The 15,283-nt window shown below is 41.5% G+C and overlaps 1 protein-coding gene across 1 annotated transcript in view; it reads left to right on the top strand.

The window, feature by feature from the left end:
- The window catches only part of LOC146912104 (uncharacterized), a 28,075-nt gene extending 12,847 nt beyond the window's left edge, over positions 1-15,228 (top strand). The window contains exon 7 of the mRNA XM_085720690.1: positions 12,440-15,228. Coding sequence (XP_085576816.1) covers positions 12,440-14,976 — 2,537 coding nt within the window. The 3' untranslated portion in view covers positions 14,977-15,228. The remainder of the gene's footprint in view (positions 1-12,439) is intronic.
- The last annotated feature ends 55 nt before the right edge of the window (positions 15,229-15,283 follow it).

A 15,283-nucleotide genomic window follows, 5' to 3' on the forward strand; every position in this document is an offset into this window, starting at 1 on the left:
TTGGTCACATTTGCATAAGAAGCAGCTTCAACCCACTTGGTGAAATAGTCAATTGCCACTAGAATGAAACGATGTCCGTTGGAAGCTTTTGGTTCAATTCTTCCGATCATGTCAATGCCCCACATAGAGAAAGGCCATGGGGAAGATATAACATTGAGGGCGTGTGGAGGCACATGAATCTTGTCAGCATAAATTTGACATTTGTGGCATCTTTTAGCATGTTTGTGGCAGTCACGCTCCATAGTTATCCAGTAATAGCCGGCTCTTAGCAGTTTCCTCGACATAGTGTGGCCCGAAGCATGGGTCCCAAAGGTACCATCATGTACATCGTGCATCAATTTCTCAGCTTCTTGCTTGTCAACACATCTCAACAAGACCATGTCATAGTTCCTCTTGTATAGGATTTCTCCGTCCAGAAGGAATTTGCTAGCCCATCGTCTCAAAGTCTTTTTATCCCTGTTGGAAGCACCAGGTGGATACTCACGGTTCTGCAAGAATCGTTTGATGTTGTAATACCAAGGCTTTTTATCATTCACATCTTCATCAGCTTGTCCTGGCATATTTTCAATAGTAAACACGTGAGCGGGTCTATCAAGACGCTGCACTTTGATTACAGGCACATCATTCCAGTGATTGACACGAAACATAGAGGATAAAGTGGCAAGAGCGTCAGCCATCTGATTTTCATCCCGAGGGATATGGTGCAGCTCAACCTTTGTAAAGTATGTCAACAAACGTCTTGCATAGTCACGGTAAGGGATCAGCTTCTCATGATGAGTCTCCCATTCACCCTTTATCTGATTAATAACAAGTGCAGAATCTCCATAGATGTCAAGGTGCTTAATTCTCAGATCGAGGGCTTCTTCAATGCCCAAGATGCATGCTTCGTATTCAGCTATGTTGTTTGTGCAGTCAAAGGTTATTCGAGCGGTGAAAGGAATGTGGTGCCCCTGCGGAGTTACAATGATGGCCCCAATTCCTTTACCATAAACATTAACAGCACCATCAAACACCAATCCCCATTTGCTATTGGGATCTGGCCCTTTATTGATCAGTGGCTCTTCACAGTCTTTTGCCTTCAGATACATAACTTCTTCATCAGGGAAATCAAATTTAATTGGCTAGTAATCATCAAGAGGTTGATAAGCAAGATGTTCAGCAAGGACACTTCCTTTGATTGCTTTCTGAGCTTTGTACACAACATCATATTCAGACAACAACATTTGCCAACGCGCAATCTTTCCAGTAACAGCAGGCTTTTCAAAGATGTACTTGATTGGATCCATTCGGGATATTAACCAAGTTGTATGATTCACCATGTAATGACGCAGGCGCTTGGCAGCCCAAGCTAAAGCACAACAAGTCTTTTCAAGCATGGTATACCGAGTCTCACAGTCGGTGAATTTCTTGCTCAGATAGTAGATAGCATGCTCTTTCTTACCAGTCTCATCTTGTTGACCGAGAACACAGCCCACTGAATCATCTAACACTGACAGATACATAATCAAAGGCCTTCCTTCCACTGGCGGGACAAGGATAGGTGGTTCCAACAGGTATTCTTTAATGCTATCAAAAGCTTTCTGACATTCATCATTCCATACAACAGGCTGATTCTTTCTGAGCAATTTGAAAATTGGTCCACAGGTAGTAGTCATGTGAGATATGAATCTTGAAATATAGTTCAGGCGCCCGAGGAAACCTCTGACTTGCTTCTCAGTTTGAGGGGCCGGCATCTCTCTGATGGCTCGGACTTTGTCAGGATCAACTTCAATGCCTCTTTGACTGACAATGAAGCCTAGCAACTTTCCGGATCTTACACCAAATGTGCACTTGTTAGGATTCAACCGCAGCTTGTACTTTCTCAGTCTTTCAAACATCTTTTTCAAATACACAACATGCTGCTCTTCATCATTTGACTTCACAATCATATCATCAACATATACTTCAATCTCTTTGTGAATCATATCATGAAATAGAGTTGTCATACCTCTTTGATAGGTAGCACCCGCATTTATCAAGCCAAACGGCATTACTTTATAACAGAACGTTCCCCACGGAGTGATGAAGGACGTCTTTTCTCTATCTTCAGGAGACATTCGTATCTGATTATAACCAGAGAAACCATCCATGAAAGAGAACACTTTGGATTGAGCAGTACTGTCAACAAGCACATCAATATGAGGCAATGGGAAGTTATCTTTTGGACTAGCTTTATTCAGATCTCTGTAATCAACACACATTCGAACTTTCCCATCTTTCTTAGGTACTGGTACGATGTTGGCAATCCACTCAGGATATTCAGCTGTCATGAGGAAACCCGCATCAATTTGCTTCTGTACCTCAGCCTTGATCTTAAGAGCCATGTCTGGACGAGACCTTCTCAATTTCTGTTTGACAGGAGGACATTCAGGTCTTGTCGGTATCCGATGTTCCACAATCTTGGAATCTAGACCCGGCATATCTTCATAGGACCATGCAAAGACATCTGGATAATCATGGAGAAGCTGAGTAATCTTCCTTTTCACTTCTGGCTCAAGTGCAGCACCAATCTTGATCTCTCGCTTGTTCTCTTCAGTACCCAGGTTGATAAGCTCAATCTCTTCCTGGTGAGGCTGAATGGCTCTTCTTTCTTGCTCAAGTAGTCGAGTGATTTCATACGGTATCTCTTCATAATCATCATCCTCATCTTCAGCTTCATATACAGGGAATTCGACATTTGGAGGAACCATAGGGTCACTGTGTTCAACGGGTTTATTGTGGTTCAATCTGCATAATATGATTGGGATGATTTTTAGAAAAAATGTTTTTTCTATGCAGATTTTTGAAATTAATAAGAAAAATACAGATGTTTTGGTTTTTTCTGGCATTACCATTATTTCCAAGAAAAAAAGGCACTAAAAAAAGTAAAAAAAAAACAAAGAGTCGTGAGAAAAACGACAACTTTTATTGACAACGGCAATGCCGAAACAAACACGCCCTTACAAAGATATCACTTTCGCCTTGGGCAGAGCGAAAGGATTGTTATTTTTGAAAACAAAAGACACGAGCAACAAAACACATTACATGGAAGCATGCATGACTAAAGGAACATCAATGGCTTCCCAATTTCTCACAGTGCCTCCTGGTATAACAAATGCAGGCACGTGACTACTTCCAGCAGCGTCTTCAGCAATAGCATTGATGAACCCAGCACTGTAGAAAGCTCTCTTTGAAACAGCAGACGTCGGGGAGAATCCAAGGCCCTCTTTACGCTTGTTTTCCAAGATCTGAATCACCTTGCCCCAACCAGCAGCTTGCCCTGCTTGAACAGCCTTCTGGGCGTCTTTCAGTGAGGCCATGCTAGCACCAGCCCTCCGGGGCTCTGCACCCTCAACAGTCAAGCCTTGGAATGACGTCCCTTCTGCGGACCCTGCTTCAACACAAGAGAACGATGATATTTGGCTAACCAGAAATGCCTCCTCACCATATACGGTGACAACCTTACCGTTTCTCATGAACTTGAGCTTCTGATGCAAAGTGGATGTGACTGCTCCAGCGTCGTGGATCCATGGTCTTCCGAGGAGATAGCTGTAAGAGGCATTGATATCCATGACTTGGAAGGTTATTTGGAATGTCTCGGGTCCAACGGTAATTGGCAAGTCCACTTCCCCGAGAACATCCTTGCGGGATCCATCAAAAGCTTTAACCAGATAACTGCTACCCCTCAGAGAAATTCCATGATGGCTCAATTGCCTTAGCGTGGATTCGGGCATTACATTCAGAGATGATCCAGTGTCTACCAATACGTTGGATATCAGGTCAGACCCACAATGTACTGAGATGTGTAGAGCCAAGTTGTGGCGTTTCCCTGCTTCGGGGAGCTCATCGTCACCGAACCCCAAGTTGTTGCAGGCAGTAATATTACTCACTATCCCATCAAACTGATCCACAGAGACCTCGTGGTCAACATAAGCTTGCTCAAGTATCTTCATTAACACTTTCCTATGAGCCTCAGAGCTCATGAGCAGAGACAGGATGGATATCTTTGAAGGAGTCTGTAGCAGCTGGTCAACAATCTTATAGTCACTTTTCTTGATAAGTCTCAGGATTTCGTCCAGATTGGACTCTTCAATAGATTGGCCTGCTGGGCTGATGTTCTTGTCAATAGGAGGAGCAACTGGTGGAGTTACCGTGGCAATAGGTGTTACCACCTGTCTTTGAAACAAGGGCGGACGGACTTTTCCACTTCTCAGAGCTGTAACTTCACTAGCAACATTATCAACTGTAGCTGGGGATACCAGAGGTACTTCCACCCCATTTTCAATCATGGTTGCATTGTATTTGTAGGGAATTGCTTTGGTAGAGGTATAAGGTACAGGACCAGGTAGTCTGATCACCAGAGGCTCAACATTCTTTGCACTTTCAACAGGAGAATCATGGAACACTGGTACGATCACACATACATCACTGGCAATCAAGTACTTGTCATCCATCAGGCTCTGGATATCATTTTGCACAACACAACAGCCCATAGGATTCTGCAGACATTCTGAACAAGAATCATGATCATGTTTGAACAGATAAGCCTGGCAGAGCTTGATATGTAGAGGTACCAAGGGAGTAACGACATTGCGGACATCCAACATGGGATCCTCTTGAGGAACGGGAACCCTTTCAAAGGCCTCAATCATATTGACAACAGCATGGTTTGGAAGCGGGTTGTCAAGGACATGAGGAACACTGTTCTCAAAAGTCAAACGTCCTTTTTCTATCAAGTCTTTCACAATATATTTCAGGGCAAAGCAACCTTCAATATCATGGCCTTGAGCACCCTGATGAAATTCACATGTTAAGTCCTGACGGAACCTGGGAGGCAATGGATTAGGCGGAGGCTTGCCTGGTCTAGTAACACAGTGTCCCTTAGCTAGTAGAGTTGGGAGCAGCTCACCATACCGCATTGGTATTGTTGGAAAGGAAGGCTTGGGTCGGGGACCCTGTTGTTGCTGCCGTTGCTGTTGAGCAGGAGGCTGTTGTTGTGCTTGCTGAGGAATGGCATTGACGGGCATTGGTGGTTGACCCGGTGGCAGAGGGTATTGCTGGTAGAATGGTGGGAAGAACGGATGCTGAGAGTATTGCATGTAGTGATAAGGCAGAGGTAGTTGCATGGCTGCTGCAGACGGGTTACCAGACACCATCCCTACGTCAGATTCTTTCCTCTTGTGATGTCCGTTACCGTACTTCTTTGGTGCACTGTTTGAAGATTCACCTTTTTCTAGGACAATAATACCATCTCGGACGGCCTCCTCTAATCGAGTGCCCATTGTAACCATATCAGAGAAGTTGTTTGGGGCAGAGACTATCATTCTCTCCTTATATTCCTTCTTCAGAGTCTTCAGGAATGTCTGTGTTAACTCTTCCTCATCAAGTCGAGGAGAGACACGGGCAGCTGCCCCTCTCCACCTTTGAGCATATTCACGGAATGTTTCATCTGATTTCTGAGATAGGGCTTTGAGAGAGTCCCTATTTGGCCTCAGACGGGTGTTGAACTCATATTGACCTTCAAAAGCAGCAGCGAGTTCCTCAAAGGTATGAATGTTATCTTTGCTCAGACTAGTGTACCAATCTGCTGCATCATCTGTCAAGCTACTCTGAAAGCAGTGGATCATCAGTGCATCATTGTCGGCGTAGTTAGCCATCTTTCGGACATACCGGATAACATGGTTATGTGGGCAAGAAGTCCCATTGTACTTGTCAAATTCTGGCTCTTTGAATTTCTTAGGAACCTCGAATCGGGATACCAAGCATAGATCACGAGCTTTAGCAGGAGCACTATTGTTTCCCCGGCTAGCCTTGACCTCACGGAGTTCTCCAGCCAACTCCCTTAACTGTCTCTTCATAGCTTCCATTGCGGGATCTTGTCCACGCGGAGTGTCAACATAAATCACCTGTTGCACAGTGTGTACAACAGGGTCGGTAACAACAGTGGTTACTTGAGGCATAGCAGTAGACACAGGAATCTGTCCTTGACCCGCAAAACCAGAGACACCAGCGGCAGTATTAGGAGAGTAGTAAGCTGAGAGGCCATAAGGACGGCCGTTGGGCATAACAAAACGAGCATCAGTAGCCACAGTAGATAGTGGGATAGAGGGAATCACCTCAGCAGTAACTGGAATAGAAGTGGCTGGCTGTTCCTGTGAAGCCATCATAGCGGACATAGCGTCATGAGCCTTAGCCAAGTCTTCTTTCATAGCAGCCAGTTCGGCACGGAGCTGAGCATTCTCTTCTTCAAAGTTAGCCATCATCCTTCTCTTATGAAATCTTGTTTGATGAATTCTATCTGGTTGGTAGACTTTGCGAACACGAGCCACTTTTCAGACTGCGGCGGACAAAACCAGGAGGCAATGAGCACGAGAGAAGTTTTTTGTGGTCGATGAATGCATATGATGCATGAAATGTGTTAATGCATATGCAAAAAAGACTCTTTTTAGGTTATCGAAGGGTTTTAGACAAATTATGAACTTGTAAACATTACTAAACAACAGTTAACATAAACGGGAAACAACCAACATATGGTTTTACAAGACAATTTCAACATAAACAAATGGATATAACAACAGAAAATGGAAATCCTCAAGCATAGGAAGTGGAAGCGTCGTCCTCAGAGTCGGACTCATAGCTGCAGTATCGTGCGTAGAAGTTACGGGCACTCCTAGCCCTCTTGGAGTCCCTCATAAGCAACCTATCTTTCTCTTCAATCTCCCTCTTAGCCTTAGCTAACTCTTTCTTCAGTGTCAAGACTTCATGAGTCTGCTGCTCACCTTTTCCGTCCAAAGTCATGATCAAGTTCTCAGCCTCATAGTATCTAGCTCTCCACTGATGCTTCTCCCGACTCTCCATAGCTAGATGCTCCTGATACATCTCCTGGGTAGGTGGGAGTAGAGGCAAGGGCCTGGTAGGGACAGATGCAGACACATATCTCATAGAGGGGTAAGGCGTACCAGCCTCCTCAGCTCGGTTTATCACCCACTGTGTATAGGCTTCATGAGCGATACCGGACCTCGCACCCATATGCTTTACCTCTTTCTTCCGAAGCTTGGTCCAAGCTTGCATGAAATCCTCTCTAATGCCTGTGGGAGCATTGGAGTAGTGAAAGAAGTAAGGAGCTGTGGCAAGATTGATGGGCTTATCTTTCATCGGAAAACCAAATTGTCGCAAAGCAAGCTCCGGGTTGTAGTTGATTCCACCCCGGGTACCAAGAAGAGGTACATTAAGAAACTTTCCACCACCAAAGATGATTTCCTTGACCCTAGAAGCGGGAGTGAGCCAAACCACTTCATCAGGAGTGAGAGCCATAATCCTCTGTGAAATAGACCAATTCCTCGGATTGTCGTGGAAAGACTGCGGAAGGTGCGAAATAAACCACCTATAGAGGAGAGGCACACAACAAAGAATGTATCCACGACCTTTGTTGGAACGATCGTGAATAGCATGGTATGTGTCAGCTAGCAAAGTAGGAACCGGATTCTTGGAGTGGAAGATCATAATAGCATTCATGTCCACGAAGCCATCAAGATTCGGAAAGAGAATAAGCCCATAGATGAGAAGTGCAAGAATAGCCTCAAGAGTGTCCTGACAAGTGGTATTGAGGTTGGCTTTCCCAAGAAGATACTCTGAAGTGAACCCTCGGATATGTGCCTTAGTAACAAGATTCTTGGAGACATCGGTGGTCTTGAGATAGAGATCCTTAGCAATAACCAATGGAGGAAGAGGATTTTCAGGTCCTGAGAAAGGTATCCCCTTAGCAATAGATAAACCCATCAAGGAAGAATAAGCCTCTAGAGTAGGTACCAACTGAAAGTCTGGAAAAGTGAAGCACCGATACCCCGGATCATAGAATTGCACTAGAGTGTGCACAAGCTTCTCATCCACATTAGTATGGAGAATAGGAAGTAAAGTCCCGTAACGGCGTCGGAAACCAGTCGGATCCTCAATCTTGAGTGCCAAATCCCTCAAACTAGCCAAATCCACTTCCTTGAACTTGTAGGACTTAGTCATCTTCATCCCTACAATGTTTACAATTTCAACTTGTCTAAGCCCTTCGATAACAATGCATGACAAAAAGTTTATGCATGTATGCATGTATGCATGAATGCATGATTATGTTCAAGTTCGGAGAAAACATGGTGGGTTTGAAGTTCAAAGTCGAGGAGTCATGGGTGGACACGGTGTCCGGTGAAACTAGGGCTTTAGGATAATAGTAACCGGGTTCTAAGAAGGTTCCCAAGTTGCAACCTCTCCGACGTATCTCATGGTGTCACGAGACAACTCTCGCTCCATGATTATACGTGGAAGGTCTAACTTGAGTGTAGTATCGCGTGACGACTAAAACTCGAGACGACACTCAGTTTAGCCTCCGCACTACGTCCTAGAAAATGGCCATGGATGGGTTTGGTTATCTACGGTTCATAGCGTCATAGAACAATTAGAAGTAAAGTGCCTAAACGCGACAACTCGCGCCGACAACATCACCTCCAAAATGCCTCAGCTATGTGGGATTGATCGCATAATCCAAAACACGAGGCAACCCCCGGAATGAATTGTCGATTATATCCCTCCTAAATCCTAAGTTCACTCAGCCCGGGTGCAGGACTTTTGGTATTCTCACCCCACACGTTTGCAAGAAATTAAACATTTATTCACATAGGAAAGCAAGTAAAGGAAGCAAGTAAAAATACAAGCGCAAGCGTGGAAATAAAGACTAGGCGTAACTCTCGAATCTCCCCAGTGAAGTCGCCAGCTGTTTTATCTTGGTTTTCGGGTGTCAAACATTGATTACGTTTGAACCTTTCTAACCGGTGATATCTTATTTTTTCTTGGGAAGGGAAAAAGTAAGCAAAACCCTTGAGAATCGAGGTCCGGGAGTTGTTTTCGCTACGGGAAGGTGTTAGGCACCCATAACGACTATAGTAACCTATAGGAACCGTCTTTAATTTCTACGCGCGCGCTTTATTTTTAAATGCTATTTTGAAATGCTTATTAAACCTAAGGATGTTCTAAGTGAAGAATTGGAGGGAGAAGAATGTTTTTGGATTTTTATTTTAGTTGAATTGAAGGAATTTTGTTCCTTGCCTACGTACCCGATTAAGGGATCAAATCCACCGTAGTTCTCTCTCAAAAATGTTTTTGTTTTTGTTGGTTGATTTTAAGTTTGAAAATGGGATTTTGAAGAATAGAAAGAGGCCTCAAGGGCATGAGATTGGAAAATAGTGAGGTTGAATTAGTGAATTGCAAAAGAAGTCAAAGTTTGATTATTTTCATTGAAATTTGATTGAGAAAATGGAAAAGAAAATACAATGGGATATTGGATCCCAAGGTTTATTTGGAAAAGGTTTGAGTGAAGTTGTTCACATTTGTTTGGAAAATTGGGTTTTTCTTAAGTATGAGTCCTAGGCATTCATCTAAACATACAATCCTAAACATACATCTAAACATGCATATTCTAGCTATATAGTGATGTGTGTGCATGTGTCGGTGCTTGTGTCGGTGTACACCATTAGAGTCCATTGTCCTTTACATCATACCCTAGATACATTCTATGGCCTCTTTGCCAAGAAATTAAAAGCATGAAAGAATATTACAAAATTTCCTAAGTGTTTACATTCTAACTTTTGGTACAAATTAAGTTGTAAGAAAGAAAATAGAGATGAAAATGGGATGCAATGATGATGCTTATGGTGAATATGAAATATGAAAGGAAAAGGTTAGTAGCATAAGGCAATATCAAAGAAGTGAAGTAAGAGAAATATTAGAATGTAAAAGGTAGAAAATAAGTGCAAACATGGCTAAAATTTGTTCATAAAATGCAAGAACCAAGTGACCTATAATTCTCACATTCCAATTACATTTTAAAGGTTTAGAAACAAGTTTTGGAATGGGAATTAAGGCTACATGGTTTTCTTGACATTTTAAAACAAGTTTGAAGCATATTTACATTATTTAACTACTTAATGACTTGTAAGCTAAGTAATCTACCAAAGTTCACAATTATACAACAAAATTAAACACAAACAGTAGCTAAAACCTTATGAAATCAAGTGGCATAGGTCACTAAAATTTAACAAGCAATTTGGATTGAAATCAAGCAAAAGTTTCACTTATTTTTTAGCCTAAAATATGACAAGAATAGCAAGAAAATTAATACTTTGTTTTTTGACCAATTTTAACATATGAAAATTATCACAAAATGCTACAAAAATATCAAGAGATCTACATGAATTTTTTAGGAATTTTTTAAAGGGTTTTGGACTAAAAAAAAAAAGTAAGAAAATTATTAATTCTACCAAAAAACAAGGAAAAAATGCTTCAATTATTTTTCACAGGCTTTAGCACGAAAAAATATCACAAAAAAGTTAAGAAAAATATCAAGAACACATATGAAGAATTCTAGAATTTTTTGTGAACAAATTTGGACAGGCAGGGGTGTATATAGCAAGAAAATCAGTAGAACATGCAAGAAATGGGGGGTGCAAGCAGCAACAGGCATGGCACTTGGGCCTAAGGACGGGTCAGGGCGAAACCATGGGTTTACCCATGGGTGAACCGGTTCATTGGCCTATATAAGGCCTTGAACCGGTCCACCACTCATTTCCCCTCTCTACTTCTCTCTCTAAGACAAAAACTAGAGAGAGAGTCTGCAACTGACTCTCTCTTCTCCGATGAGACTATCCTCCTCCGACGTGGTGGCCCATGGTGGCGCCGCCGCGTCGGAGCTTCAACCTCCTCCGATCTGAGAACTGAACACATCTTTTTAAAGCTCTTTCTCTCCTCTTTACAGTTTTGGCAACGTTTTCTTGAAAACAAACTCAGATCGGAGTAGATCTAGGACTGAAACATTCGGTCTCTACGTTCTCAAACTTCATGAAACGAAACCCTAACATGCTCTATTTTCTTCTCTGATTATGAAATTGACCTCGTATTTGAAAAACAAACGGTGAATCTCCATGATTTTTCGAATTAGGGTTTCGTTTCGAACTTTTGGATTTCTTCGAAGTTTTCATTTCAATTCACCGTTCATTTTCAATCTTGAGTCTTCGATGATGATTTTAAAGCATAAACGAGAGGATTTTTGTGAATATACCTGGATTTGGTGGAGATTCGAATGGAAATCCTCGAGAGAGCTTCTGACCTTTCTTCTTCTCACTCTTTTCGTCCCTGTGATCGTGTGAATCCCCTGGATTTGCACTTGAATTGCAGGGACTAGTTCGATGATGAGAGTTCTTGCGAAGAACTTCTGAGAACTTCGCACCAAAATCTCGTTCGAAAATGACCTTTGTTGCGTGATTACTGGATTGAAACTTGCGTTTGATGAAGAATTCTGTGTTGTGTCATGTTCTTGATTCAGTTTTGGCTTGAATTTGATGAGAATTGATGGATTTTTGTGATAACTGAATTCGGTTAGGGTTTTGAGATGATGAACTTGTTCATCATGTTCTTGAGCTTTTCTGGATTTTTGTGGTGTTTGATTCGTTTTTGTGGAGAGAGAGAAAATTGGAAGTGTTTTTGATGAGTTGTTGCAATCTGAATGGCACTGCAATGATTGGCGCCTTTTATAGGCTGCCAAGTGTATTACTGGACCAATGTGAGAGCGCCACCTGGACATGAACTTTGTAACAAACTCTTGGGACTTTTCTGCAATTTTTGAAAGTTGGAGGACTATTTTACTAAACCTTGGACAAAAAAGACTTAAAAGAAAAATCCACAAGTTCGAAAAAAAAATAATAAAAAAACTAAAAAGTGAATTTTAAACTAAGGAAAGGACTTATATGCAAATTTTGGAAATATTGGGACTTAAGAAAAATAAAAAAGATAAAATTGAATTAAAAACTGTAATTTGAAACAAACGTAAAGTGAAACGCCTAAAATTGACAAAACGGACTAAAACGAACCAATGGCCTAAATGAGGTACTTTAAAGTACCTCTCTGCCGAAATTTCGTGTGAAATGACCAAAATGCCCCTGGGGCTAAAAACGACTAAAATGACTCAGACGAAAATTTTTTAAAGAGGATTTTTATCAAGGAATTGAATCAAAGACTTACACAGGCAAAATTAAAAGACTCAGAGACCATTTTTAGGATTTAGATAGTGACTTGACACTTGAAAAGACTAAAATGCCCCTAGGGGCAAAACTGACTCAAAATGACTTCAAATGCAAATTTAAAAATGGATTCTGACATAGAATTGAAATGAAGACTTATTCAAACTATTTGAAAGGACTCAACCAAATTTTTAAAAGACTGAAAGAAATTTGACATGGGAAATGACTAAAATACCCTTACATGTGGATTTTGCAAATAACTTTGAAATAAAATGCAGAGAAAGATGGAATTGATCAGAGACAATTCAAATGCCTTATAATGCAGGAAAAGAAAAATTGACTAGTATTTTTAGGTCCAAAATTAGGGTATAACACCTCTGATCAACAACCACTAAGTGAAACCCCTGTTCACACTGTTCTTCCAGATGTGGTCTATCCTGCTTTTGATCCACCCAAATCCTCAAAATCAAAAGCCTCTAAGAAACCCATCACCAAACCCAGACCTATCCCTACTAGAAGATCATCTAGGATGAAGCATTCATCAAAGGAACCTAAGGTCTCACATGTGAATCTTGTCTCTGAAGAAGAGAATAAGACAGATTCAAGTGATGATGAAAGAGAAGAAGATACTGAAGAGAATTCAGAAGAAGAAATGGAAATCCCTGAAGATGAAGAGGAAGAAAAAGTGGAAGAAGACTCTGAACAAACTCTCTCTGAAATAGTGAAATCCATGAGAAAACACTCAAAGAAAGGTAAGAAAGTTGCCACTCCCTCTCCATCAAAAGAAAGTTCATCATCTCAGGAAGATGATGATGAGAATGATGAGGAAGAGTCTGAAGAAAAGTCTCCTGAAGAAGAGGAGAAAATTTCTCCTAAAAAGCATGGCAAAGGAAAAGACATTGCTAGAGTTGCTGCTGTTCTAAAGGCTCAGAGAGCAGAAAAGATTGCTCTCAGACCAATAAGCAGAACAAAGTATTTTGAGTTTGAAAGCTTGGAGACAAAAGGATGGAACCTGAAGAAGTTCACTGATCCACAAGGCTGGACTAACTTTGTGTCTCTACAAGAACACACATATGAAGGTTTGGTCAGAGAGTTCTACACCAACCTGGTTGTGAAGCAGAAGAAAAAGGAAAATGAGAACTTTCTCATCTCTTCTGTAAAAGGAGTTCAGATCACTATCACTCAAGATTTCCTCTCTAAAGCTTTGAAAATTCCTAATGAAGGTAACAAACTGTTTTCTTGCTCATGGTATAATGATATTAGGGTTAACCGTAATCAACTCATAGTCAAATACACCAAAGAAAACCGCACTTTTAACTCCACAAATCTAGAAGATATTCCAAAAATCCTTCATAATATGGTTAGGCACACCTTAGTCCCTAAGTGTGGCTCTGTTGATGTTGTTTCTGATATGGATCTATGCATCATCTACCACCTCATGACCAAAACCAAATTGAACCTCTGTTTCATCATCATTCAACATATGATAGATTCCTGCTTGGCCATGAAACAAACTGTTGCTGGGTTACCTTATGGGATGCACTTAACCCCCATCTTTCAGAAAGCAAAGGTGCCACTTGAGGGAGAACCACGCAAGCTTGACTTTATGAAGATCACATCCAAGACTTTAGGTCAGCTACGCATCACTACCTCAAACATGCCATCTTTCACAACCTCTGGCACTTCTGGATCTACTAAGAGATCTACTGCTCAGAAGGTTCAGACAACCAGGAAGAAAAGAAAGGTAGAAGAGATCAGAGATGAATCTCCTAAGAATGCAGAAGTCAGACCTCCCTCTCCACCAGCTTTGGAATTGTTTTCTCAAGTCTCTCAACTTGCCAAGGAGATTGTTCAAGAAGGAAGCTCTCAGTTCAAGGCCTTGATTGGTGAATCAATGATTGAAGATGATGCTCAGAAGGATGATGATGCATCTCTTCAAAGGGAAGCTGAGAATGTTAAGCAAGCAACTGAGATTCATGAAGGTATATCTCAGATGGCTGGTAAGGAAAACTCTGTTGATCCAAATCAAAGAGTTGAAGAAAATACTGAGAAGATAGCTCAGAATGTTGATGAAGATACTCAGGAAGTGGCAGAAATTTTAGCTTCAAACATGTCCATGGAGAAAGATATTCAAGTTGAACAAATGGAGTTCACAACTGGATTTGATCTCAACATTGAAGATGTCAACACTGACTTCAACAATGATGTGTTCCAAGATGGTCAGGACACCACTCAACATGTTCAGGAACCAGCTGCAGGTCAGAATGTTGAAATCTCTGAAGCTCAGAATGTTGAAATTCCTGCTGAAGATGTTCCAGTCAGTCAGAATGTTCAAGTCTCTGCTGGTTTGAATGCATCAAATGAGCCTCTTCTTGCTCAAGTTAGCCAGCTGTCAGCAGATCCAGTGCCTATGGCCTCAGGATCTTTGCCCTCTGTTGAGGTACAGCTCATGGCTCAAACTGGTCAGAATGTTAACCTCTCATCCTCCACAATGGGATCTATTGCTGGTACAAGCAACTTTTTGGTTTCTAACCTTCCAACTCCAGACACCATTCCCTCATACACTCCACCACCACCACCAATGAAAACTACCACCACAAGCAAGCTTCCTAATATGGCTGCTCTTTTTGACTCCCTCAATACCTTTGTGTCTGCCAACAAAGAGAAGGCTGAAGCTTCTGATGCTGTTCCACCTGCTGCACCTGCCAAGCCTTCAAGGGCTGAGAAGTTAGCCTCAAGGGCACTCAGGGTCTCCACCAAGACACACAAAATTGTCTGTGCTTTGGCTGATTGGACTGTCAAAATCCATGCTCCTGGTCTGGCCATTGATCCACCAGTTTTTGATGATCCATCTGTGTTTGAATCTGAACCATCCTCTGATTCTGGGGATTCTACTCCCTGAATCTTTCTGTATTGTCCTCCCTATCCTTTTTGCAGATGACTAAAGGGGGAGAAGCTTTAGGATTTAATTTAAGTCTTAAGTTTTTCTTAGTTTTAGGCCCTAAGTAGGTCTAGTGATCACTAGTTATTGGAGTTAGAAACTTCACTTTTTGCCTGATCACATGCTTTGAATTTCTTTTTGTTTTTGAACCATATATTCATGTAATTGTACTTCATGCTTTACATTAATGAATGATATTGAGTTTGGTTCAAATCTGCATATTTTTTATTTTATGCAATGAATTATGAAATTGAGGGGGAGCTTTTTA

This window comes from Medicago sativa, chromosome 6 (assembly GCF_051527215.1).
Source record: "Medicago sativa cultivar Bolivia chromosome 6, Bolivia_mono, whole genome shotgun sequence".
NCBI lineage: Eukaryota > Viridiplantae > Streptophyta > Magnoliopsida > Fabales > Fabaceae > Medicago > Medicago sativa.